At 35.2% G+C, this 27,523-nt stretch overlaps 1 protein-coding gene across 3 annotated transcripts in view; it reads right to left on the minus strand.

Annotated features, from left to right (window-relative positions):
* Positions 1–3,113: 3,113 nt before the first annotated feature.
* The window catches only part of LOC123523897 (protein Hook homolog 3-like), a 56,344-nt gene continuing 31,934 nt past the window's right edge, over positions 3,114–27,523 (minus strand). The window contains exons 11-22 of one of the 3 annotated variants that reach the window (XM_053539438.1): positions 26,962–27,045; positions 26,506–26,548; positions 23,231–23,316; positions 22,233–22,397; positions 21,572–21,640; positions 19,396–19,538; positions 15,703–15,843; positions 13,927–14,230; positions 12,422–12,529; positions 11,303–11,374; positions 8,668–8,804; positions 3,114–4,534 (exon numbers count right to left, since the gene is read on the minus strand). In XM_053539438.1, coding sequence (XP_053395413.1) covers positions 4,516–4,534; positions 8,668–8,804; positions 11,303–11,374; positions 12,422–12,529; positions 13,927–14,230; positions 15,703–15,843; positions 19,396–19,538; positions 21,572–21,640; positions 22,233–22,397; positions 23,231–23,316; positions 26,506–26,548; positions 26,962–27,045 — 1,371 coding nt within the window. In that variant the 3' untranslated portion in view covers positions 3,114–4,515. Of the gene's footprint in view, positions 4,535–6,024; positions 6,158–8,667; positions 8,805–11,302; positions 11,375–12,421; positions 12,530–13,926; positions 14,231–15,702; positions 15,844–19,395; positions 19,539–21,571; positions 21,641–22,232; positions 22,398–23,230; positions 23,317–26,505; positions 26,549–26,961; positions 27,046–27,523 lie in introns of those variants that run through there. The other 2 variants (XM_053539439.1, XM_053539440.1) reach the window with 2 other exon arrangements.

Raw genomic sequence — 27,523 nt, forward strand, 5'->3', positions numbered from 1 at the left:
CATTTTTATGAGTATAGGTGATTCATTAGTTATTGCCAAGGGCCATAATAAGTGTCTCAACCGATTTGGCAAGTTATTGAACTTGGCCAAGGTCTTATTTGCAAACACATTTTGTTTGAGTTTGGTGAAGATCGGATACGAAATGTTTGACTTAGAGTGCAGACAAGATGAATGGGTTTTGGTGCATGTTTGAGAATGAAGACCAGCATTTTTATGCATCTAGGTGATTCATAAATTATTGTCAAGGGCCATAATTCCGAAGTGTTTTAGCCGATTTAGCTAGTTATCGAACTTGGCTGAGGTCTTATGGTCAAACAAATTTTGTTCAAGTTTGGTGAAAATCGGATGAGAAATGTTCGACTTAGAGTGCGGACAAGATGAATGGTTTTTGGTGCATGTTTGAGAATGAAGTCTTCAGCATATTTATGCATCTAGGTGATTCATAAATTATTGTCAAGGGCCATAATTCCGAAGTGTCTTGGCCGATTTAGCTAGTTATCGAACTTGGTTGAGGTCTTATGGTCAAACACATTTTGTTTAAGTTTGGTTAAAATCGGATGAGAAATGTTCGACTTAGAGTGCGGACAAGCTTTGTGACAGACACACAGACAGACTGGAGTAAATCAACATGTCTCCCACACCACTGTGTGGTGGGAGACATGATTACTTTATGTCTACTGGTACCTGTTAGAAAAATAATTGATCAACTACAAAAGTACTCTAGAGCATGTTATATTGTAAAACGTACAAGTGTTATCTTGTGAAATGGTTTCTATATTACTGCTGATCAGATATGTCTACACACTGAAATATGAACTCCTGAAATAGCTAATCAGAACATTGCACAATTAATAATGAAATGACAGGGTACTGATTTTGATTTGTCTTTATGCAGAACCTTTCTGTCTGGGCCAAGAGCATGCAACACAATTGTAATTATTCAAACAGACAAACAAACCCAGGAAGAGTGTAAACAATAGAAGGATCATAAATAAACATGAGAAGAGAACGCATGGCACATTTCAATCTCTGGGTCAAATGTTACAGTAAAACTAGAGATTGTCAGCTTGATTTTTGGTGCCCTTTAAACAATAGGTCTGCCTATAAAATAGCCAAAGACTGTAATGTTTGGTCTTGAGGACCTTGAAAGATTCTTCTCTTTTCATGTTAAACTACATATTATTTATTAAAGTGTGAACAAAGTCCACCAAATACTCTTTGAAAAGTCAGCATGCAAATTTTTCTGAATGTACAGGTGGATTCTTACAGGCAAATCTGTATGGCCCTACTATCTTAGGAGGAAATAAAATATAGCTCCAACTTGACACAGAACATCTTGTAGTTCTCATACAGTTACATGTGAAATATTTACAAACATGATTAACAGTAAAACATGATATAACAAATACCTGAACCATCTCCAATCAAGCCTTTCTGACACTCAACTTTCAAAAAATATAACATTTTGAATTCTTTATCAAAATTTGAACAACATGACTACTTATCATCCATTAAACACAGCCTAGAAGTTACTTAACATTTTCAATTACATGTCAGCCCTGTAATAACTGCAAATAGGTCTCACTTCATTTACATATCATTTCAATCTAAAATTTCATATATTCGCTTAAAAAAAAACTGAATCTCTAATCTTGGTGTACAAACACTACCAGTGCCCTTGAGGGAAAAGGCCAAAACCACTAGCCGATGCAACACCGGTTAAACCAGCATCAATGTACAAAAATGTTGATTTGTTAAATCACATCTGAACACAATGATTAAAATAACAAAATAAACAAACTTCATTAGAAATATCATATTTTTAAAAGAATGTGCATTGTTACATTCTGATATTAAAGGACTTTGGTATACAAAATGAAATTCAAATAGCAACACAGGTTTACCCCTTATATAACACATTCTTTTTACATAGTCTTACTCACATTCTATGCTTTGGCAGTGAACATAAAATACAAAGATAAGATGATGACTTTCCAGATGTGCTGGAAACAATTGGTTTTTTATGAAATATAAATATACACCTTTCAAAGTGAAATATAAGAAGACAAGCATGGTTAATAATTGATGTAACTGTTAGTCTGACTGTGAATCACTTCATGCAGGTTAAAGGGAATTCCTATAGTTTTTAATGCGCATCTTTCTGCGCAGCCGGCACTTTCTATGGAAAACTGAACTGAAGTCAACATTTGTTGAAACATGTTACAGACAATCTTAAATATGAGGAATCTTGAATGAAATAACATTTTTAATAAGTTATATCAGTAATCAAGTGTTGATACTGGTTTATGTTGTATTGACAAGTATTATGCCTTACAGGTAAATTGCTATTTTTGTGGTCGTGTTTTCACATCGCATTTTAGTATAAAGACAGTGTTGTTCATATAATGTAAGATAATTGACTTAATACTGATAAGACAATATCACCTTTCAGATTATTTAGTATGCAATTATAGAAAGAATTAAGAATTTTTATAACTTTTTTAAAACTTTTAGCAGACATACATGTAATCAATTTGGGCAGGTTCGCGCCATTTCCGTCCGAACAGGTGTTGTATTCTAGCGGTCTTAACATAAAATTTAGGCTGGTGACCCATACATTTTTAGCCATTTTTATGCTCACAATACAATTATCTATACACAAGAAAAAAAGGAAAAAATTCTATGAAAGAGTTTTTTCAAAATTCAAAAAAATATTCTTCACTATGGGTATTTTTCATTGAAAAAAGTTCACAAAAGTAAATATGAAACAATATTTTTTTTTCATTTGTACCCAATATTGTAAGGATAGAGTATTACAAATATGACTATGATATCAAGTAAGTATATGATAAAATCTGTAATATGAAAAAAACCGTATTGTGCTGCCTGGATGTATATTTTGGTTGGTATTTATAAAAAAGCAGAAAATTATGAAAATGTTCAAATATCGCTGGCAGTTTCAGCAACAGTGGGTGTGTTCAAAGCAATTTTTCACAAAAACAAGCCTGGTGACCTATTATTTTTATTTGTTCATTGTTTTCAGCACACATTTTCCTATCATATATATGAATTAAAAAAAATTCTATGAAAGGAAAAAAATTATCGGAATTCTCTTTAAGTCTCTCATCTTATGCAAGTAGGTTAATAAACTGCTAAATTTACAAGCATCTAAGCTTTCGAGCACATTCTGTTTTGTTTGTTTTTAAGTAAAAGCAGTTTTTCAACAGTATTTCAGTCATGTAACAGCAGGCAGTTAACCTAACCAGTGTTCCTGGATTCTAAAACAATACAAACCCATTTCCCACAAGTAACTGCCAACTTCCCTACATGAATCAGAGGCAGAGGACATATCACTTTAGACACATTGTCTTTTAAATTTTATCAAACTGCCATGGAGAACATAAGCCTCGCCCGAGGATACACTCAAGACTCCTCAATCCATAGATCTGCTTTCCCTAATGAACTAAGCAGGTGTACCGCATTTTCTGTTCAAGCAGAGTAGAAAAATACTCTAAGTACTAAGACACATCTTAATTAACCTTCTAGTCTGAAATCCAGACCTACCTTAATTGCTTTAATTCCATGTAGTCTTATTTTTATTGGACCAAAATAGATTGAAACTTTACAAGATCATGGCTCATGTTTGATTAAACATTTGAGCTGCGCCAAGAGAAAAACAACGAAGTGTGTTTGTGACCAGCATGGATACGCGCAGTCTGGTCAGGATCCATGCTGTTTGCCTGCAAAGCCTTCTGCAATTAGAGAAACTGTTAGCTAACAGCATGGATCCTGACCAGACTCTGTGGATGTGCAGGCTGGTCTGGATCCATGCTGGTCGCAAACACACTATGCTGGTTTTCTCACAGCACTGCTCATTTGATGCTTGTAAGGCTAACTCTCATTGTCATACTTTCAAATATCATGACAACAACTCTATCCTACCATAACTTGCTTATAAATATTTAAAATGTCGTGTGAAAACAATGCTATGCATCTATGTATTTAGTTTGGTGAAAATGCTCTATTAGTAATAAAAACTGGAAAAAAGGTTAAGCACATTACTTCAGCACTTAACATACTGATTTAGCACATAATTTCAGTTTCTAATACACACATATAGCATACATGACTTGGACATCTAGTAAACACATTTAGCACACCACTTCCACATCCAGTGAACAGATAAAACTACTATTTCAGTGCAAACAGGTTAAGAACACCATTCCATGCATGTAGTACAGTGTACCTGTATTCAGTAGGTGTTAGAACACCATTCCATGCATGTAGTACAGTGTAGCTGTATTCAGTAGGTGTTAGAATACCATTCCATGCATGTAGTACAGTGTAGCTACTGTAGCTGTATTCAGCAGATGTTAGAATACCATTCCATGCATGTAGTACAGTGTAGCTACTGTAGCGGTATTCAGCAGATGTTAGAATACCATTCCATGCATGTAGTACAGAGTAGCTGTACAGTGTAGCTGTATTCAGCAGGTGTTAGAAAGCCATTCTATGTTAGTAATCTAGAAAATCACTGAAAGAAAAAAGAAGAAATTTTGATAGCAGATTATATAAAGTATTGCTACAAAAGCCGGTATGGAGTTTGGCGTAATTTCTGCTTTACTTCACTAGTTATGACTTACGATGTTGTCTATGTGAGTGTGATAGGTTATAGAAGGTTAAGGTAATGGTTAGGTATACAAGGTGCTATTATTAGACTTTCTGTTTGTAAATTTCTTAACATCAAACTGTTATCAAAAATATCTGATATCTGCTTTCAATTATTAGTAATACTGTTTTATAATAGCTTTACATATGGAAAATATCTGTTTGCTAAATTCAGTCTAAATTTCTCCAAATTTTGAAATGGCATTTTTGGTGTCCTTGATAACGATTACCTGAAATCTCTTTAATAATTAATAAACCTGTTTCAGAAATGGTGACATTACAGTATTTCAGGACTACTATTTAAATCAAAGTATTCTGCTGTTTTAGTTCCGTCATACATCAGTTTACATTCAACATTCTCCTTGTCAGTGTCCTTAGTGTCTCTCTTCCTTTTTCTCCTAGCTCTTCTTTTTGTAACTCTATCTGTTGGAATTTTCTTCACAAAAGGTGACTGTAGATGTGTTTGAATATTTTCATTTCTGTTTCTCAGTGGGGTATACTGTTGTGTATCTATTGTTCTAGGTGGCAGTGTAACTACTGTTCTAGGGGTCTTTAACCAATGTTCTGTCTCTTCCAAATCATATGCTGATAGTTCAGTGATATCCTCTGGTTCACCACTAATTTCCACAGCTTTCTCAATTTTCTGGATAACATCTTCAAATTTGTTTATGTCATGTATGTCTTGCTTAGCATTTTCATCAACACTAAATTCTTCAAGCTGTTCAAAGAAACTGTTTTCTGCAGAAACATTGTTACTCACACAAGACACATCTACACTTCCTTCTTCATTGACAGTTTTATTGGAAGCTGTTTTGTCACAAGCATCTGCGCTATCCACTTCTGCAGTGTCTAACTTCCCAGGGATTGCTTTAGTATGAACATCCTCTCCAGTAACTGCATTGTCAGTTTCATCAAAGAATACATCTGATTCAGGACTTCCTAACTGGTTAGACTGCTGCAAGCATATTTCAGTTTCATTTACTGAAGGATGTTGTCCTTCACAGAATATATCTTGAAAGTTATCTTCATCAATACTTCCATTACCGCCAGTTTTAAGAGGAGTGACTAAGCTGCTAAGTGAGTGAGACAGTAGCGGAACCAGAGATCTATCAAACTTCAAACTTCTGTAAGACTTCTTTTCAATTTCAGGAGTATCGGGAACTTCTACAAAATCTCCCGAGTCTTGTTCAGACGTTACAGACCCATTTTCTTTTTGGTTTTCTCCAAGTAGTCCAGAAAGTAGTTGAGAATGAAGGACCGCTGGTCTAATCTCTTCTGCTGCTTTTAAAGATTCAAAATCCTCCTTGGAAAGAACTTCCTCACGTAACTTCATGAGCAAACAGTCAAACAGAGAGGCAAAACACCCATCACCACTTGAGCTATTCTGACTGGCTGACTGACAAGAAGTTGGGGTCAGGTCAAGGTCACTGGGAAAATAAAGGTCACACACACCGATAGTGGCTTTACAGCATGGATAATTTATCTTTTACTGAAACAAACAGTAGAGAGATATATTGAAGATAATTTTAAATACCCAGACCCTTAAATATGCTTAGCTAAGCAGGCGTAGTTAACCATGCTTTAAAACCACATACAGCAAGCTGATTACATAGGCTAAATATAGAACTGTGAAATCATTTACTTATCATCTATCTGTCTTTGAGACTGTAAGATCTTTTGTTTTGTGTACAACAAAGAATATTGAAAGCATGCACTATAAATGGACTATACCTATCAAACGGTACATGGTCTGTTTATAAGGAGTAAATTTAGTATGAAATGATTTCACAGCAGATCTGGCTTGCAAGCAAAACATTTAAACTTCAGAATTTTTTGTCAACTTCAAAAAATACAGTTTATTTATTCTAAACTAATAAAATACTTTTAAATAGTAAATAATAACCATTACGCATGATTTATTTATTCTTTTCAAGTAAATGAACAATTTTTGCCTGCAAGCTAGAGAATAAGGCAGAGGTATGAAATTTAAGTTACATAAGACAGAATATAATATCCTTTAGCCTGCTCAATTTCTAAATGGACTAGTCCATCATTTAATTTGGGCAGTACCATATATTATTTGAAGGCGTGTTCACAAAATATTTACTGACCGAATAGCGAACAGTGCAGACCCAGAACAGCCTGATCTTGGTCTGCACTGGACGTAAAGGCAGAATCACTTGCTGCCAGCAGGCTAAAGGTTATACTACACTACATGCATACTATAGTGAGAACTGGGGGCAAGCAACCGTATCAACCACGACCTAAATCCATCAACACTGAGTCTAAATTCTTAACTGTTGAACAAAAATATCAAACATTCCACTGTAATGAAACAGAAATTATATTCACTAAATCAATTTTAACTCTGGTTATTGGCATATACTCTGTAATAATTAACCCATAAAAATGCCCAAAGATACCAGTAGTCCTTACTCTATTGCACACCAAATTAGCAAATATGAGCCGCGCCATGAGAAAACCAACCTAGTGGCTTTGCGAACAGCATGGATCCAGACCAGCCTGTGCATCCACGCAGTCTGGACAGGATCCATGCTGTTCACTAACAGTTTCTCTAATTACAATAGACTTTGAAAGCGAACAGCATGGATCCTGACCAGACTGCGCAGTTGCGCAGGCTGGTCTGGATCCATGCTGGTTGCAAAGCCACTATGTTGGTTTTCTCATGGCATGGCTCATTTGTTTCTTCAAGTAAATGAAAATAAATGCATGTACAGCTGTGCTGATGGGTAACATATATTTATATGTGTATTAAAGTAAATAAGCATGTCTGAAGCAACTACATTAAAAACTTTAGAAATTTACCTTTAATAAATGTCTTCAGGGGAAATTTTACACAAAAAATATTAATATTCAACACAGATTAAATATAGTTTCTTCTGTAAAAATGAAAATCAGTGTGTATTAAATTTCACATAATGACAAAAATAAATTATATGCAACCCCCGCACCCTCTCCTCTTTTTTAAGCTATTTAATCACTACTGATTTAATCACATGAAGCAATTTCCAAGTTGCTCATTAGCAAAAATACCACATAAACTGCTTTGCTTTGACAAGATTTTAATCTGAAACATCTCGACTTTTTGGTTTTTGCACTAAGTGTGTATCTTTAGTTACATGTCCTTAAGATAACCTCTAGACTTAGTAAAATCATGTATTTTATTTATTTTGTAATAAAAAAAGAAAGGTGAAATAATAAAACAGATTTTGCAACTAAAATAATACTGCCAGTCCTACTTAAATATTTTGAATGCCTTCCAACTTTAAGTGAATGACATGTTCATATTTTATACTGCTCACAGAACTATATTTTTTTTCAGTTTGAAATTAACAATATTTCAAATTATCCCCTCATACTCTGTGTGTTCTATGACTGAACTTTACACTGACAGTGATGGTACTGAACATGGGAACATGTATTATCATGGATTTAAGAAGCACTCACCAACTTCAATGTATTTTTTCTGTTTTAAATTATCTACCAGTACAACTTGGTTTTCACTTATGACAAATAAATATCCCACAAGAAATGTGATTAATTTTGAATGCTATGTCCTTTATCTAGTTGTGATTGGATGACTAATTCCTCACCAAAGAGTGGCTCATAACTCTCTTGCTATGCATAGGTAACCGAGATCTCTCACTAAGCTGATGGGCAAGTGATATTATTTGAAAAAATTGTTTTACCAGAAAATAAAATTTCGTAAACCCTTTTGTGATCTGTCTGAAAGAGCAATCTTTATTCATCAAAACTTGTCTTTAAATTCAAAACATTCTGTAAGTCCAATAAAGTGCAATCCCATGATTACCCCATCCATATTGAAGAACAAAATCTCTCTCTATGTTATACAAAAATAAAAAAACAACACTGTAATATCAAAAAGGGAGTATCAAAAAGGTATACAATACATATAAAATGTATCACAATATTTGGAAATCCTATATAAACATGTATATGCAAGTATATGACAATCACCTTGATGGGTTGCTATGAGAATTTGGTATACGAGGCTGCCCGCGTAGATGAGCCTGACGTTGCCGTGATAGAAATGCCTGACCAGGTTGCGAGTTCTCTAGTCTGTCAATGGCAGCCTGACGATGAAGCTGTATACCCTAAAATAGTAAGTCATTTAATTTCATTCCATTATAATCATTAATTTAAATACTACAATTAACTTGCATTGTACCAAAAACCTTTAAATCAAAGCTGTCATGCCTTTTAAATTTATGTAAACTATGCTTAGTAATTGCCACCAAGCTTTCTACATACTAATCCTCCAACTCATGTATTAAGGTCAGGGACCTTCAACAACATACATTTACTGCAATAAAAACGTTGCCCCATAGCAAGTCAGTGGCATGAAAAGTTAAGAACTTTTGTGAAATTGCCTACATGTAAATTCCATCTGATCCTTTTGTTTTATTTCAGTATCAAAAATGTCAATTACCGGTATTTGTAAAAGTAAATGTAAGAATGCAAAACAAATAAATAACAAGAGATCACAGAGTGATCTTGGCGCCCACCAATGTGCCATTTTTGAGTGTTCCAAATTTCAAGACTTAATGATTAGCTCAAGGTCAAATTTCATTTCCGTACACAACACTGTGCATGTGGTCCAAATTCGAAAGCTGTAACTTGAGAAATGTGAATGTAGGTCACCAGGCCAAAATCAAGGTCAAATTACACTTCAGAACACAAATCTATGCATGTGGTCCAAATTTCAAGCCTGTACCTTCAAAAATGTGAAAGTAGGTCACTAGGTCAATATCAAGGTCAAAGTTTGTTTTGGTACACAATCCTATGCATGTGGTCCAAATTTGAAGGCTGTAGCTACAGAAATATGAAAGTAGGTCACTAGGTCAATCTTAAGGTCAAAGTTCATTTCGGTACACAAAACTATGCAAGTTGTCCAAATCTGAAGGCTGTAGCTCGAGAAATGTGAAAGTAGGTCAGGTCAAAATCAATGTCAAATTACACTTCAGAACACAGAACTATGCATGTGGTCCAAATTTGAAGCCTGTACCTTCAAAAATGTGAAAGTAGGTCACTTGGTCAATGTAAAGGTCAAGGTTTGTTTCGGTATACAAAACTATGCAAGTGGTCCAAATTTGAAGGCTGTAGTTTGAGAAATGTGAAAGTAGGTCACTAGGTCAAAATCAAGGTCAAATTTCATTTCAGAACACGAAATTATGCATGTGGTCCAAATTTGAAGCCTGTATCTTCAAAAATGTGAAAGTAGGTCACTAGGTCAATGTCAAGGTCAAATTTTTTTTCAGTGCACAAAACTATGCATGTGGTCCAAATTTGAAGGCTGTAGCTACAGAAATGTGAAAGTAGGTCACCAGGTCAAAATCAAGGTCAACTCATGTCAAGGTTCATCTTGCCACTCAAAACCATACATGTGTCCAAATCTGAATGTTGTAGGTTATTGACAAGAAGATTTTAAAAGCTTTTCCCTATACAAGTCTATATGAACCATGTGACCCCCAGGGCGGGGCCATATTTGACCCTAGGGGGATAATTTGAACAAACTTGGTAGAGAACCACTAGATGATGCTACATTACAAATGCCAAAGCCCTAGGCTTTGTGGTTTGGACCAGAAGATTTTCAAAGTTTTTCCCTATATAAGTCTATGTAAACCATGTGACCCCGGGGCGGGGCCATATTTGACCCTAGGGGGATAATTTGAACAATCTTAGTAGAAGACCACTACATGATGTCACATATAAAATATCAAAGCCCTGGGCCCTGTGGTTTTGAACAAGAGGTTTTTCAATGTTTTTCACTATATAAGTCTATATAAACCATGTGACCCCCGGGGCGCGGCCATGTTAGACCCCAGGGAAATAATTTGAATTATCTTGGTAGAGGACAACTAGATGATGCTTCATACCAAATACCAAAGCCCTAGGCTATGTGGTTTTGGACAAGAAGATTTTTTTAAGTTTTTTCCCTATATAAATCTATGTAAATTATAGAAATAAACAAAGGGCCATAACTCATTCAAAAATTGTTGAACCAGTCTGATTTTCAGGGGGACACAACTAGGGTACCAATACATCATTCTGACAAAGTATGGTCAAAATCCCCCTGGTAGTTTCTGAGGAGATGCGATAACAAGAAATTGTTAACGGAAGGACGGACGGACGGACGGAAGGACCACGGACGCAGAGTGATTTGAATAGCCCACCATCTGATGATGGTGGGCTAATAATAAAAATGCAATAAATGATGACAATTTCAAGGAATTGTAGGAAAATCTATCTGCTATGGACAAACTAATACCTGTAGCTATATTAAAATGAACTAATATTGCTGCCTACCACCACATATGTCGACAATACCTGTTGTATGCACTCAAATAACTGATCTGTTGTACATTATTTATGTGCATAAAATGAGCATGTAATATCTGCATATTTTTGTTACTTAAGCCTAGAAGATTTATCTCCCTTTCACAACATATCAATTTATAGTGTACTTCATATGCAGAACATAAACCTGACAGAATTACCTCCCTTCCATGACATTATAACATCAAGACCAGAGGAACACTGAAATCACAAACCCCTGTTGACCCAACAAAAGCAATTAGAAGCAAAAGCTTACCAGATTATACCAGGCAGAGACCATCATTTTCTCCTCCTGTTCAAATGTGTTTTTACTCTTCTCCTGGTCTTTCTGTAAAAAGAACATTGAATACATCAACAGAGTATCAAGCTTTAGCAAGATAGAATTAACACAACAGCAAAACTACTCTTGTATATAGCTGTGTTGAATATTGATGGATTTAATACCATTTTAAACAGAATTTTCAAGAAGAATAGCAATCACTTGACCTCTCATGCTTTCTGGACAGTGTTGTTATATTTTCAGGTCCTTTGGGATCATGGAGGTCATTCAATTTTTCACTATAACAGAATTCTGCTTAAGCTGGTGCTAAAAGGAGTGAAAGGTATTGCACATTTCATTATCTATCATGAACAGACTCAATCAAACCGAGCCTGCTAGTATGTTGTTTTGTTTGAATTCTGTGCTTCCAAAGGATCTTTTAACTAATTATTGCATCAGTACTCATTCTCAGCAACTACTTGAGAACTTCCCAAGATGAACAACAAATAATAGGTAGTGGACAAATCTAGAAACAACATGAGCCGCACCATGAGAAAACAAACATAGTGCATTTGCGACCAGCATGGATTCAGGATCCATGCTGTTCCCTAACAGTTTCTCTAATTGCAATAGGCTTTGAAAGCGAACAGCATGTATCCTGACCAGACTGCGCACATGCGCAGGCAGGTCTGGATACATGCTGGTCGCAAATGCACTATGTTGGTTTTCTCATGGTGCGGCTCAAAAGTCTTTTGTCAAATTGTCACGTTGAACATCCAATTAACATGTATGTATAGTTTAGTCACTATTTTACTAATCTTGCAGACTTTCTACAGAAGTATACAAGATCAAGATAGGTATACAAAATGCGCAATTTCAACAAATTAAAATGAAAACACCAATATAAAAGTCATTGTGGGAAGTTTCAACTTAGTACCTTCAATACTTTTTGAGCTATGCTCCAGACAAAAAGTGTGTTGGACGAACGGACAAGGTGGCAACTATATGCTCTCCCCGCCCCCCTTCCGGGAGCATAAAAAGTTCTGTAGAGTATTTATGAAAATGGGATAGCAGTTAGTTTAACAGGATTATACAGTAAGTGATGTTGAAAGTTACCTGAAGTTGTTCTATAAGTTTGTCCTTCTCTTGTATTTGTTGTTTTAAGGCCTGAACATCCTGGTAATTATTTCCAGACTTTGATTTGGCTTCCAATGAGTTTATCACCTGAATGAAAAAGTGGCATGAGTAAGCATAGTCTCAACTTCGTTGGAAAATGTTTCCAGTAAGCAGACATACTAGTACCCTAAATGCATGTATCAAACTAGAATAAACAGACTGACAATCCAGTGCCTGTTGTTACTAAAATGTTGCCATTTATCCAACAATGGGTTAATATAAGCCTTAAGGAAACGGACCTGTAAGTACAATGGGCAATTTATGTGTGCTTTCGTATTCTCACATACTGTCTCAGTATCCTTTAGCCATAACAGAAAATTGCTTTAATAACAAGTGGAGAATGCCGTAACCACAAACTGTGAATACATGATTGAACTGAAATGCTGACTGTCATTATGTGTCCATTACCATAATATATCTCCCGATTTAAAGACATTTTCAGAAAAGCATATATAAAGCCGACAATTTATTCACATACCTGGTAACAGGTGTTTTTGTATGTTTCTTTTTAAAGAAAAATGCTGCTTATATTAAACAACAGTCCATACAAAAGTGGCAATAGAAAATTCATATATATTTATTGTAGTTTTGAATTAACCATAAAGATAAAATTTTGATAGGATATATTCCATAGTAACTTTCACCCATCTTATGCCATACAATCAAATTACATTTCAGTTTTCAGTCCATTTGATGCCTGAATAACTAAACTTTTTTCGGTCAGAACAACAAGCTAATTTGGGTACACTAAAATCTTGCATGCAGATGTTTACATTTGCCTCCAGGTATGATTAAACGGTTTATTGTTTGCAGATTGTGACAGTAGGTGTAAGATAAGTAATGCCTTGGGCGTGAATTTCTCGATGAACAAGAGGGTTATAGACAACTATCAAAATTATGTTTGAAGACTAGATAATCGATTTCCGGGCTACCTGATATGGAATTTCAAGTATTTTAATGTAAAATGTGTGAAAACACGCCAGGAAAGTTTTACACAGGTTTTGTTAAAAAATTCATGATCAGTTACAGAAATGCGTTGTAAAATATATTTTAATGAAAAAAAGCATTTATCTATCTTCAGATTTTACATGAGCTCTAAATTTTACATTTTACATAAAAGTAATTTAAGACGCCAGGTCCCGTTACCGGCTATTAGCTATGCCCAAGTCATTGGTATTTACTCCCCTTGAATTCTCCTCAATATAAAGGTACGCGGTGTGAACAAAGATCGATTTTCTTAATTTTTGAGTCGGGGGAATATTTGGTCTTTTTTTATCCCCATATATAGGATGCACCAGTCGTTCAAGACCAGAATCTCGATAAAAAATGTGCGTTTTATATTCGTAGGATGACGGTATTAATCATAAAGTCCTTAAACTACCAAAGGGTACCTTCCAACATATTGTGGTTAAAATACATACAAGACAAGGAACAGTAAAACTTACAGATCTAGCTTTATCAAAATATTTCTTATATCTTTCCTCCATAACTCTCTTTTCTTCCTCCTTTTTCTCGATTTTATCACGTAATTTTTCAACTTCTTCAGTTTGAGCAGTCAACTCTTTTTGCACTTCTAATACACTATCACGCTCCTTTTGAATAAGTTTGTCTTTCTGCTGAGTCAACAGAACTTGCTCGTCTAATTTTTTTCTAAGTTCAACCATTTCACTATTTGAGACGGTAGACTTGGCCATTTCCTGTAAATCTTCGATCTGCGCCTCAAGCTCCATGTTCTTCTGATTTGCTAATCTGCAAGAGAAGTTCTTCATGTTAATATCAATAACTTCAACTCTCTATAAAACTGCATTAACCCTTACCCTGCAAAATTTCTAAAATGCACTTATTCAAAGGGGTGTTATTGACTGAATAGCGAACAGTGCAGACCATGATCAGCCTGCAAGAACATGAGGGCATTGGTCACAAAGGCAGAATCACTTGCTGCCAGCAGGCTAAAGGTTACAGGGCCTCCTCTGGGTTTTTCATACTTGTCATAACCTTTTCGTCAATTTGAAAAAGTTGGAGCCACTTTAGAGCCATTTTTGAGCCAAAGTTCTGAGCCACTTTTATTTCTTTTAGTTGGCTGTCATAGTGTGCATAGAGAAATAAAATATTGTAAATAATTTCATTAGGAATAATAACAACTTTTGAAGGTGTATTAGTTTATTGTAGAAGTAAATTCAATTTGTAGTTGGATAAAAAATGACACAAATCATTCTCTAATTTAAGAATCATATCTATCCATGTCAGAATTACCAATATTTCAGGACTCATTTATTTTCGGAAAGGAAAATTCGGATTTTTTTCTATTCTAAAAGGTCGAGTTGAACACTCTTCTAATGATTTTTAAGAAGCCACAGTAGCAAGTGATATCTTCCAGTTTCTGAACATTTCAATTTCAAAGAAATTAACCAGGTTCAGGATGCAAATTGAGACCGATGTGTTTTAATTTTCGGATCCATCGTTAAAATCTTTTATGAAAACTGAGGAATCAAAAATTATCTTGCAAAAAAGTAACAAATTAAATGTATCTTTCGTACTTATTTAAAATTCGTCAGTCATACAACTGCATGCCACAAACATGACAATCTTTTTTTTGTAAAAAATCGCAACACATAAAATACACCGTAATTAACCATTAATTATAAATGTATTTTTCCTATAGAAATCATAAAAACTACAAATTACTACACTGGAAAGTAGACAACATTTTCATTTTTGTTTAAATGACTAGTTGGTAGTATCTAAGTCTGATGTTTAGCCAAGGAATATTGATCAATCTATCACCAAAAACATTTTTTGACTTAAATCATAAAATAGAAAATATGCTTATATATTTGTATATAAATATCATTTAAAGTCTAATTTTAAAGTTTGTTTAAAAGAAACCAAACAAGGGGTTCTTTTCATTACAGTTGTTCTGTAAGGACCAAACCTATTTTTGTGGACAGTTCCCAGTAAAATGGTCTATGAAAACTAATTTACCTAATCTCAGTTTCTAATTATTTTTTTCAACTGTTAGCATTGTCTAAAATGAACAGAAAGAACTAAACCTATTTTTCTAATTAATCTTTTTTACTGTTAGCATCATTTAACATGACCCGTAAATACCAAACCTATATACGTCAGGTCTTTTTACCTAATCTCAGTTTCCAATTCGTGCTTTTTTTTACTGTTAGCATCATTCAACATGATCTGTAAACACTAATTTGAAACCTATTTACCTAATCTCAGTTTCCAGTTCATTTTTTCTACTGTTAGCATCATCTAACATGGTCTGTAAGACCTGACTCTGCTCGTCACTGTCTCCTGAACTCTTCAGCTTTAACATTTTGTTTTCATGCTCCAACCTCAATATCTTTTCTCTGGTAAAAAGAAGAAATACATGCTCTTTATAGTGATTGCAACAACTGAACAAGGGCACTGCCTGCATGTGCCTTTCTCGTCTGCAGGTGCTCGACAATATGTAAGAATTCTTATTCAAAGCTATAGAAAGTATTCAAGACAAGAGGGCCATGATGGCCCTATATCGCTCACCTGTTATCATTGCACTTAAGGACAAGTCTTCAAGGTCAAAAGATCATAATAGAAATCAATCAAAAGAATTATGAGAAAATATAGTTGAAATTTTCTTTAAATAACTTTAAAACCAAGATTTGAAAATTTTTTGTAGAGGTCCACTAGGCAATGCTACATGTCAAATATCTAAGCTCTTCTGGTTTATTTTTAGAAAATTTTGAAGATTTTTCTATGTACAATCGAGTAACCCCATGGGGCAGGGTCAATTTGACCCCAGGGGTCATGATTTGAATAAACTTTGTAAAAGTCTAATAGGCAATGCTACATGTCAAATATCTAAGATCTAGGCCATCTGGTTTATTTTTAGAATTTTTTTTTAAGATTTTCCTATGTAAAATCAAGTGACCCCTAGGTCGGGGTCAATTTTGACCTCGGGGGACAAGGTTTGAACAAATTTTGTAGAGGTCCACTAGGCAATGCTACATGTGAAATATCTAGTCTCTAGGCCTTCTAGTTTATTTTTAGAAAATTTTTGAAGATTTTCCTATGTAAAATCAAGTGACCCCTGGGGCGGAGTCAATTTTGACCCAGGGGGTCATGATATGAACATATTTTGTAGAGGTCCACTAGGTAATGCTACATGTGAAATATCTAAGCTCTAGGCCTTCTGGTTTATTTTTAGAAAACTTTTGAAGATTTTCCTATGTAAAGTCAAGTGACCCCTAGGGCAGGGTCAATTTTGATCCCTGGGTCATAATTTGAACAACTTTAGTAGAGGTCCACTAGGCAATGCTACATGTCAAATATCTAAGCTCTAGGGCTTCTGGTTTTTGAGAAGAAGATTTTTTAAATATTTTCCTATGTAAAATCAAATGACCCCTGGGGCGGGGTCAATTTTGACCCGGGGGCCATGATTTGAACAAATTTTGTAGAGGTCCACTAGGCAATGCTACATGTGAAATATCTAAGCTCTAGGCCTTCTGGTTTATTTTTAGAAAATTTTTGAAGATTTTCCTATGTAAAATCAAGTGACCCCTGGGGCAGGGTCAATTTTGACCCCGGGGTCATGATTTGAACAATTTTAGTAGAGGTCCACTAGGCAATGCTACATGTCAAATATCTAAGCATTAAGGCTTCTGGTTTTTGAGAAGAAGATTTTTTAAGATTTTCTTATGTAAAACCAAGTGACCCCTGGGGCGGGGTCAATTTTGACCCCGGGGTCATGATTTGAACAAATTTGGTAGAGGTCCACTAGGCAATGCTTCACACCAAATATCTAAGCTCTAGGGCTTCTGGTTTTTGAGAAGAAGATTTTTAAAGTTTTTCCTTTCGGTTGCCATGGCAACCAGTGTTCTGCATGGAATTCAATTCTTTGAACAATTTTGAAATGGGGCCATCCAAGGAACATCCCTGTGAAGTTTCATCAAAATTGGCCTGTTGGTTTAGGAGGAGATGTTGTTTAAAGGAAAGTGTGGACGGACGACGGACGGATGGACGGCCGGAAGCCGGACGGTGAGCGATCACAATACCTCACCCTGAGCACTTTGTGCTCAGGTGAGCTAAAAAGTGAACTTTAAGTATAAAAGGGCCATAATTCTGACAAAATGCATGTTAGTGTTATGGTCCTTGGTCTACTTACTCATCTAATGATGATAAACAAGTGTGCAAAGTTTCAAAGCTCTTATAATTTTTGGGAAAAAAAGACCTAAACAAAAATTTTAAACAAGAAAATCAAATTTTCTAAGTACAAAAAGGGCCATTATTCTGACAAAATGCATATCAGAGTTATGGTTCTTGGCCTACATAGTCACCTTATGATGATAAACATGTGTGCAAAGTTTCAAATCTGTAGCTTTTCAAGTTTTTATGAAAAGATGGATCTAAACAGAAAATTTAACCAACGCCGAAGCAGAAGATCATGTGACAATACCTCATAGATTTTATTTTAAAATATCAGTCGAACTAAAAATAATTTTCCTTGTATCTTTAGACCATACAAACAACATTCTGACTACTTGTTTTTTACGGAATATCTCAGCAGTAAGTGGATACTTACATTGAAAAACAAGTATCAGACAAAATCCTCACAAGAAATAATTTAGCTTAAGCTTGTTGACTATGGTTTAAATCAACTGGGAAAAGTGAAATATGATTAAGTCAATTACTTAAATCACAAAGAGAAAATCAATAATGAAATTTCCATGCTCTCAAAACTATGAATTGGCTGTTTTATCTTTTCTGCTTCAATTTTCTTTAGGTTTAAGTTCTCTATGATGGTAACAAAATATCATTTCTATTTCAAGAGGAAAAGATGTAAATTTCTTGCACAGAAAGTTAGTAGTTTTGTGAACACATTTTTATTTGCCAAATTCATATAATCAAAACAATACAAACAAGGCAACCTGAAAGACAGCTATATCCCCTGCCACTGTTAAGGATAGTGAAAGGGTTGATGGTATTGGATGGAACCATTAAACATTCGAGCTGTGACCTTGACCTTAAGCTGGCAGGGGTGAATTTTGAATTCTGCACATTGTCTTGATAAGGAGAATATTACAGCCAAGTCATATTAAAGTCTTTAAAGAGGTTTAGGAGATACAGAGCAGACATAAAATGGAAAGCTCAAACCTCTGACCTTGAGTTGTGACCTTGAACTTGAGCCAACATAGCTGACTCATGAGTTCTGCACGTCGTCTTGATGAGGTGTTTCATTTGACCAAAATTTCCTGAAAATCCTTCAAGGGGTTTAGGAGATACTGAGCAGACACAAAATTGAAGGCTCAAACCTTTGACCTTGACTTGTGACCTTGACCTTGAGCCAAAATAGCTGACTCATGAGTTCTGCACATTGTCTTGATGAGGTGATCATTTGACCCAATAGGAGATAAAGTGCGGACACAAAATGGAAGGCTCAAACCTTTGACCTTGCGTTGTGACCTTGACCTTGAGCCAACATGGTTGACTCATGGGTTCTGCACATCAACTTGATGAGGTGATCATCTGGCCCAAGTTTCAAGAAAATCCTTCAAGGGGTTTAGGAGATACAGAGCGGACACGAAATGTTACGTGCAAACAGACAGAAGGACGGACAGACAGAAGGACCATTCCTATAACCCCCTACCACACCAAAATTCTTGGTAGTGTACTAATGTCTTGCAAATTGGGGCTGCGTAAGTCCATCAAATTATATTCTTATAATGAAATCCTATTCAGGCAATTTATTTCACCTTTAAAATTAGAAATTCTTGAATGATGTCCCCATCAGATAAGAATTTTGGCCTTAACCTTAAAATGTTACACCAATGAAATATAATGAGTTCACAATGTTCTTAAAAATGGAGTTAAAACTTAGTTAAAAGCAAAGAAAATATATCAACTTAACATATTCTGTGACTTACTTCACTTCAGGAGGCAAGGAAAGCATTTCCATCTGTGATGTTGTAGACAGGTCATCTCCCCCTCCTGCACCAACATGCTGCGACTGTGTACACTTCAGTTCCTCATTTACTTCACGCAACGAGTCACGCTCTGTTACAATTCTCTGTAAATATGTCGATATATTCACATGTAGGAATAAGAGAACGCAGTATTTTATCATTTTAGTGAAACTTTCTAATTAAAACATTCCAACATTAATTAGAAACCCAGGTAAAAATCACTATACTGTATATTCCCTTATTAACGAATCCACTGGGGTGTTACATTTTGCAAAAGGTGGCATTTAAGGCCCTAAAACTGTTTTTAGTAAACATAAACTATAAATTCAACTTAATATGAATGATTTTAACAATAATACTACCACAGTGCTGGTCTTCACTTTTGACCTAAATTAACATAAAGATTTTTTTTTTTGAAAATTTTAATAGGGGGAATGTGTAAATCAGGGAATATGCAGTTCTTCTTGCATATCATCATAAACATCAAACATAAAATATTTCAATTACAATAACTTTCTTTTTTCTGTAAATTTATTCTTTAACAGTTAGTAAACATAGCACTGAAAACAGAATAGTTTCATATTGAAGGATTACACAGATTGAAGCTGGCCTGGATGGATAAATAATTTCATAGCACAGAAATAAGATCAACACCCAAGATCAATCTAACTTTAATACTTTTAGTGTAGACAATACGCCACTTTTTCTGAGAACTGATAAAAATGTAAAGAAATAATAATCAAAAAAACATACTGCCAAAAATTAAGCACTGAGATAGCTTTTTTCACTTTACTACAGATACATGCCGCTAAATGAGGCCAATATAAAACAAAATAACTGGCTGAAATCATGGCATACATATAATCAATAAAAAGCCCAGCTGTACCATTCAGTGTTTAAATATCAGAACATGGTTCATATTGTCAAGTCTCAAATTCGCAAATAAAAAAACGTTTCAATGAATGTGAGCAAATATTGACTGGCTTCTGGCAAACAGACAGTTCTTGTACTATATTTCAGTAGAACTACAGCGGCCTGTTAACCCAAATTATAATGCTTCTTCAATTCTCAATAGTACAAACAAGTGGTTTATGTGGCTTTCAGGCTTTCACTCTGGTTCTGACCAGAAGTGTCCGACATTGAATGCAAAAAAAACCCACTAAGTCAGTAAAAATTTACTGCACAAGCCAACTCTTCAGACTTCAACAAGTCTCAAGAATCAGGATTTCTCAAAGGAATGCTGAAGACTGAGTATATTATAAAATAATAAACAAAGTACATGTAATTTTCTGAAGAGAAAGTCAAACGTTTACCAAATACGAGATGAAACCTGTATATACTGCAAAGACTTCATGACAAGTTGATTATAATTAACAGAAGAGTATCAAATATACTTTAGAAATTACCAAATTACTGCCAAGGCATAAAGGAGAAATGAAGTTTTAATTAAGAAAAATACATCATTTAAAGTGTGAATTGGAAGTAGTCTTATTTTATTCAATTAGGTACAACCTTAAAATAAATTAAGGTCAAGGTCATAGTCAATCTAGTGTCATGAAAAAGTCTAAATCTTGTATGAAATGTGTACATTCTACACATAATTGAGCTACCCATGAGGTTGCCCTTGAAACCCCAAGTTACTGGAAGATGAAGGTACTTTTTTATATATCATGGATGTTTTCTTTTCAAATACTGATAAAACCTACAGGGTAGCGAGAATAAACATGATGTGCAGCGTGAAATCAAATCAATACTGCAAAAAAGACACCAATGTGTAAATATCTGCAAAACAAAGGAGCTAAATAATTCGAGCTGCACCATGAGTAAACCAACATAGTGCATTTGCGACCTGCATGGATCCAGACAAGCATGGCCATTCACACAGTCTGGTCAGGATCTATGCTGTTCGCTTTCAAAGCCTATTGCAATTAGAGAAACCGTTAGCGAACAGCATGGATACTGACCAGACTGCGCGAATGCAAGGCTGGTCTGGATCCATGCTGGTCACAAATGCACTATGTTGGTTTTCTCATGGGACGGCTCATTTTATGTACAACAGTGTAAGGAAAGTGCTAAATATCTAACACAGTGGAAAATGAATATTTGGGACTGAGCGTGAAAGAAGCTGCTATATTACATGTTCCACAGGTCTACAACGGAGTTCCTCATTCAGTTCTCGCAGTGAGTCCCGTTCTATCATAACCCTCTGCAGCAAACAGATATAGGTGATTCATTACTATTCAACAGTATTTCAAGCCATAATGAAATGATTATTAGTCTTTCATGGCCTCTTTACCTGTTCTTTAGCCATTCCCCAATTTGGTAAAAAAAAACTAACAATTAAATTTTACAGAACTTAAAACACACAAAAGAATCATTATCTATCAATAAGGTTAACCATAGTTAATCCATTCCAATTTTTCTTATTAAATACATGTATTAACAGTCAGTTACCTGGTAGGTACTCAGATATACCTGTCATAATTTGAAATGTCATAGAAACAAAATGAAATTTAAATTTGGTTGACTGTTTTTTTTCTCTTCCTTTTCTAAAATAGCTGTTATAATTGATTAAAGCTTGGGAAGGTGTAACAATACATGCAGTTAGTATCTACGTAAGTGTTAAAACTAATTTTCTGAGCTGTTATTGCCCTCATCCCAGTGGTTTATTTATTCTGTATAACCACAAAAAGGCATGTTGCTGGTTCTTTCCAAACTCCACAGATTCTTTTGCAAAAATCTAATGACATCAAATTGTTTAGAATGTCATGTTTCACTTCAGCCGCTATTATACTAACCTCTTTTTCCCTCATCAAGGTCATGACCTTCTCATTCATTCGTTTATTCTCAAAATCTGCCTTGTCTGCTCTTTTAGTCTCCTCCGTCAGCTTGCTCTGTAACTCGTGCACCTGACGTTTATAAACATCCAACTGCTGTTTCACTGCACCAGATTTTCTTACATCCTGTAACAAAAAATATAAATCTTACAAAATGATCAACATTTTTGTTTTGACGAACAGAAAGTCATTCAAAAGATCAAACTTCTAACCTCTTTATCAATAAAACAAAACTTTCCATATTTTCCTACAAAATCTGAAAACTTTGTATTCCAATAAAACAAATGAACAAGTATCCAACTGACATTTCATGACAAGATTAGCAATTATCTTCTATATTTCTAAACCTATCCTTAAATTTACACCTTTAATACTCCTATTTCATTAAACAAACACTATGTTATATATTGTATGAACATGCTTAAAACCTTTCATGTAAACTGTCCTCTACATATTGATTTGGCGACCTCATTTATTTTTTAAAAAACTGACAAAATTAATTTTCCTGCACTACATGATATCAGTTATCATGCACAGCTCATCAAGAGCCTAGATAGCACATAGCAAAATAAGGGCTGACACGTAAAGAGAACCATCTACAACAGCTGTCAGGTTTTTTTTTAGCTTTTTGTATATTAAAAGATACTTGATGTATAGCATCTGTTTTGTTTCACAGAATTTATACCGAAATCTCCTTCTGGGTATATTCTTTCAAAACTTTCTTAAAATGAAGGAGGTAGCCTAAAACTTAAATATTTAATAATAGTATTGACCAATATTAATCATTCATTCAATTTGGCATTCATTGTGCAACAAACATAATTTCTACAGAAGGGCTCATCCTGACATAATGAATCACAAATGAATATCCTCAACGTGTTCAACTATTACAAAACAACGCCTCTCTAATTTATACTTTATATATCTCATTGGTCATTATTGAACATTATATATCTCACCTCCTGCAGTTCTAGATTTTCCTGCATGTATTTGGTATTCTTGTCTTCGAGCAGTTTCACCTGTCCTCTTAAATCACTCAGCTCATCTGAAATATCCAGTAACATTATATTTTAAACATGCATAGTAAAGATGTCTATTTCTACAACTAGATGTTTGTCGATAGGACAATGTTGCCCCCACTGCTGCCACTGTGTGTATATGTTTGACTGTGCCTTGGCAGAATGGTTATGTGCCAGGGTAGAACTGTTAGGTACCTGGGTAGAACTGTTAGGTACCTGGGTAGAACTGTTAGGTTCCAGGGTAGAACTGTTAGGTACCAGGGTAGAACTGTTAGGTACCTGGGTAGAACTGTTAGGTACCTGGGTAGAACTGTTAGGTACCTGGGTAGAACTGTTAGGTACCTGGGTAGAACTGTTAGGTTCCAGGGTAGAACTGTTAGGTACCAGGGTAGAACTGTTAGGTACCTGGGTAGAACTGTTAGGTACCTGGGTAGAACTGTTAGGTACCTGGGTAGAACTGTTAGGTACCTGGGTAGAACTGTTAGGTTCCAGGGTAGAACTGTTAGGTACCAGGGTAGAACTGTTAGGTACCTGGGTAGAACTGTTAGGTACCTGGGTAGAACTGTTAGGTACCTGGGTAGAACTGTTAGGTACCTGGGTAGAACTGTTAGGTTCCAGGGTAGAACTGTTAGGTACCAGGGTAGAACTGTTAGGTACCTGGGTAGAACTGTTAGGTACCTGGGTAGAACTGTTAGGTTCCAGGGTAGAACTGTTAGGTACCAGGGTAGAACTGTTAGGTACCTGGGTAGAACTTTTACGTGCATGGATAGAGTGGCAAAAAGCTAACTAAAAACTTTCTCTCATATGACTATTCCACATTCAAGAGGTGACAGGCGATTTCATCAGCTTGGACTCAGGGACTCCTTAATGTTTCCATTAATACATATGACAGAAAATGAGATGTTCAAAAACTACAACACTTTGTGCCAGACAAACATACCAATATATATGATACTAGAACTGGGTTTTAATATGAACAAGAGCTGTCTCCGTAGGATGACACATGCCCCCGATGGCACTTTGAATGAATAGTTATGGGCGATGTTAGAGTTTAGGACCTTTGACCTACAGACCTGGGTCTTGCGCGTGACACATCGTCTTACTGTGTCACACATTCATGCATAGTTATTTTAAAATCCATGCATGAATGACAAAGATATGGACCGGACATGCCCATCAATGCACTATCATGAAAAATGATCTTTAACGTCTAAGTGTGACCTTGACCTTTGAGCTACGGACCTGGGTCTTGCGCACTGCACCTCATCTTACTGTGGTACACATTCATGCCAAGTTATTTGAAAACCCATCCATCGATGACAAAGATATGGACCGGACACGCCCATCAATGCACTATCCTTTAACGTCTAAGTGTGACCTTGACCTTTGAGCTACGACCTGCGTCTTGCGCACTGCACATCGTCTTACTGTGGTACACATTCATGCCAAGTTATTTGAAAATCCATCCATCGATGACAAAGATATGGACCGGACACGCCCATCAATGCACTATCCTTTAACGTCTAAGGCCTCACCAAATTAAAAAGTTGTTCATCGGATTTGCCGCTCGTATATTTTCAGAAACACAAAAAAAATATTTTTTTTTGTTTTTGGCTTGCGCTCGCCCCATTGAAAAAAATCAATCCAAAATTTTTTGGTGCGCTACTTTTTACGGACGTAAAAGTGTATAAATGCTTATAATTTCAGTCCTAGATTGTTCTCAAATGGATTTTAATCAAAATAAATACATACTACGCACACATCGTTTATAATAAATCATAACAATTATATTTAGTTGCATTAAAGTTGTTTCCCCTTTATGCAATTACGCCATTTTCTTCAAATGTTTACCAAATTACATGCTACAAAAAATCGAATTATTTCTTTGAAAACTGGATGAAGAAAAACATACTAATTTATTTGATAACATCAATCTACATTATTTTGGTAAGGGTAAATACTTATTGATGCATGTCACTTATCTGTTTTCTGTTTTTCCTTGCCAAATGATCAGCATTTGCATACGAAAGTTGGTGGGATAAGGAATTACATTATGAGTTGTTTTCAGAACAGTTTCGATTTTCAAATTTTCCAATCATTTAGTAGACTAATGTTAATGCACGTTAATCTCCATTTCAGACTTTAATTGAGTCTTTGTTTCAACAAATTTAATATGTTATGAAAGTTTAAAGTTAGAAAAAGAGCTGTACATAAGACATCATGCCCGACTTTTCTGAATCAGAGCTTTGCCAGTAAAAGGGGCATAATAGTCAGAAGCTTTGAAAGTACAGAGCTACTGGTCATTATATAAAACTTAATTAAAAATATTCTATGTTAAAAAGGGGCTAAACTCTGTCTAGATTCAGACTTAAGAATATTGTTTCTCCAGGTGTAGACTTTGACAGTAAATAACTGTTCTAAGTTTCAAATCAGAAGCTTTAATAGATCTAGTAACACTCGCATAGATATTTGATGTATCAAAAACTTTGTAAAGTCAGCTAAGAATGCTACATCAAGTCACATATGTGTGATAAGTATGGTGTAAGGCTATGCATTGTTGTTTATTACATATTTTCTAACAGCATTTTCAAAAGCATGCATTATTTGATTACAGTGTACTGTATGACAATGTTATTACCTTTTTTTCATGAGTTCGCTTTGTTGTGCGTCTGCAGGTCAGATTTTCTCAATCCCTGGGGACTTACTTTTTTATTTAAAAGGGCTATACATTCTATTTCAAGGTTTTTATTAGTCAGCCAAGAGCCAAATGAAGACAAATATATTTCTTCGCTCTTCGCTCGCTCCTGATTTTCTCAAAAACCTATAAAAATATTTAAATTATTTTTTCGCTCGCCGCCTCAATTTTTTCAGAAAAAAATCCGATGAACAACTTATCAATTTGGTGTGGCCTAAGTGTGACCTTGACCTTTGAGCTACGGACCTGGGTCTTGCGCACTGCACGTCGTCTTACTGTGGTACACATTCATGCCAAGTTATTTGAAAATCCATCCATCGATGACAAAGATATGGACCGGACACGAAAATTGCGGACAGACCGACAGACCGCGACAGACAGACAGACGGTTCAAAAACTATATGCCTCCCTACGGGGGCATAAAAAAGACTGGCCGGTTACTAGTCAAACCTGGACTTTACAAGCTCTTAAAACAGTAAATAATGAAAATAAGCTAAGACATGTACAGTAACAAACATACCCATTTTTTTCTTGTAGGACTCAATCTGAACCTCGTATTTCACCTACAATGAGAAAAGCAGATCAAAAACTTGTAAGCATAAAAAGAAGCTCTGAGTTATATTTTAGGTACAATGTCATGTAGTTATATATGTTCTGACTTGCAGGCGAGCTTAGAAAAAATATTATGGGATTGTTTCAAGATATATCAATTTAGCAAATGTAACCAATAATACAATAGGTAAAATGGATTAAATCATTCTGCCATGGGTAGCCATGGAAACCTGTATTCCTCTTTGTTGATATTTTCCACAAAACATAATCTATGTTGTCTAAATGCCCATAATACAAAATAATATACATGTATATAATTTCCTCTTCTTTCTAACTCCCTTAAGTTTAGAATTTCTTCTATATCCTAGACTAGTAAATCTTTCTAATATACCTTAAAATATAACACCATCAATTAAATACTAACCACTTGTTCAGCTGCCTGCCTGAGGTCATCCAATTCATCTTTCAGTCCCCTATTTTCATCTGCCTGGGTCAACAATTCAGAATTCTGTAAGCAAAAAACATCTGTAGATTCAGAACAGTATAATTCAGCATGTAAAAGTACCTTTGAGTTGACAATTCAGTACTGTGAAAGTATCTCTGAGTTGACAATTCAGAACCCTGAAAGTATCTCTTAGTTGACAATTCTGAACCCAGAAAGTATCTCTTAGTTGACAATTCTGAACCCTGAAAGTATCTCTTAGTTGACAATTCTGAACCCTGAAAGTATCTCTTAGTTGACAATTCTGAACCCTGAAAGTATCTCTTAGTTGACAATTCTGAACCCTGAAAGTATCTCTTAGATAACAATTCTGAACCCTGAAAGTACCGGTATCTCTTAGTTGACAATTCTGAACCCTGAAAGTATCTCTTAGTTGACAATTCTGAACCCTGAAAGTATCTCTTAGATAACAATTCTGAACCTTGAAAGTATCTCTGAGCTGACAATTCTGAACCCTGAAAGTATCTCTGAGTTGACAATTCTG

The sequence above is a fragment of the Mercenaria mercenaria genome, chromosome 3 (assembly GCF_021730395.1).
Source record: "Mercenaria mercenaria strain notata chromosome 3, MADL_Memer_1, whole genome shotgun sequence".
In the NCBI taxonomy this organism is placed as follows: domain Eukaryota; kingdom Metazoa; phylum Mollusca; class Bivalvia; order Venerida; family Veneridae; genus Mercenaria; species Mercenaria mercenaria.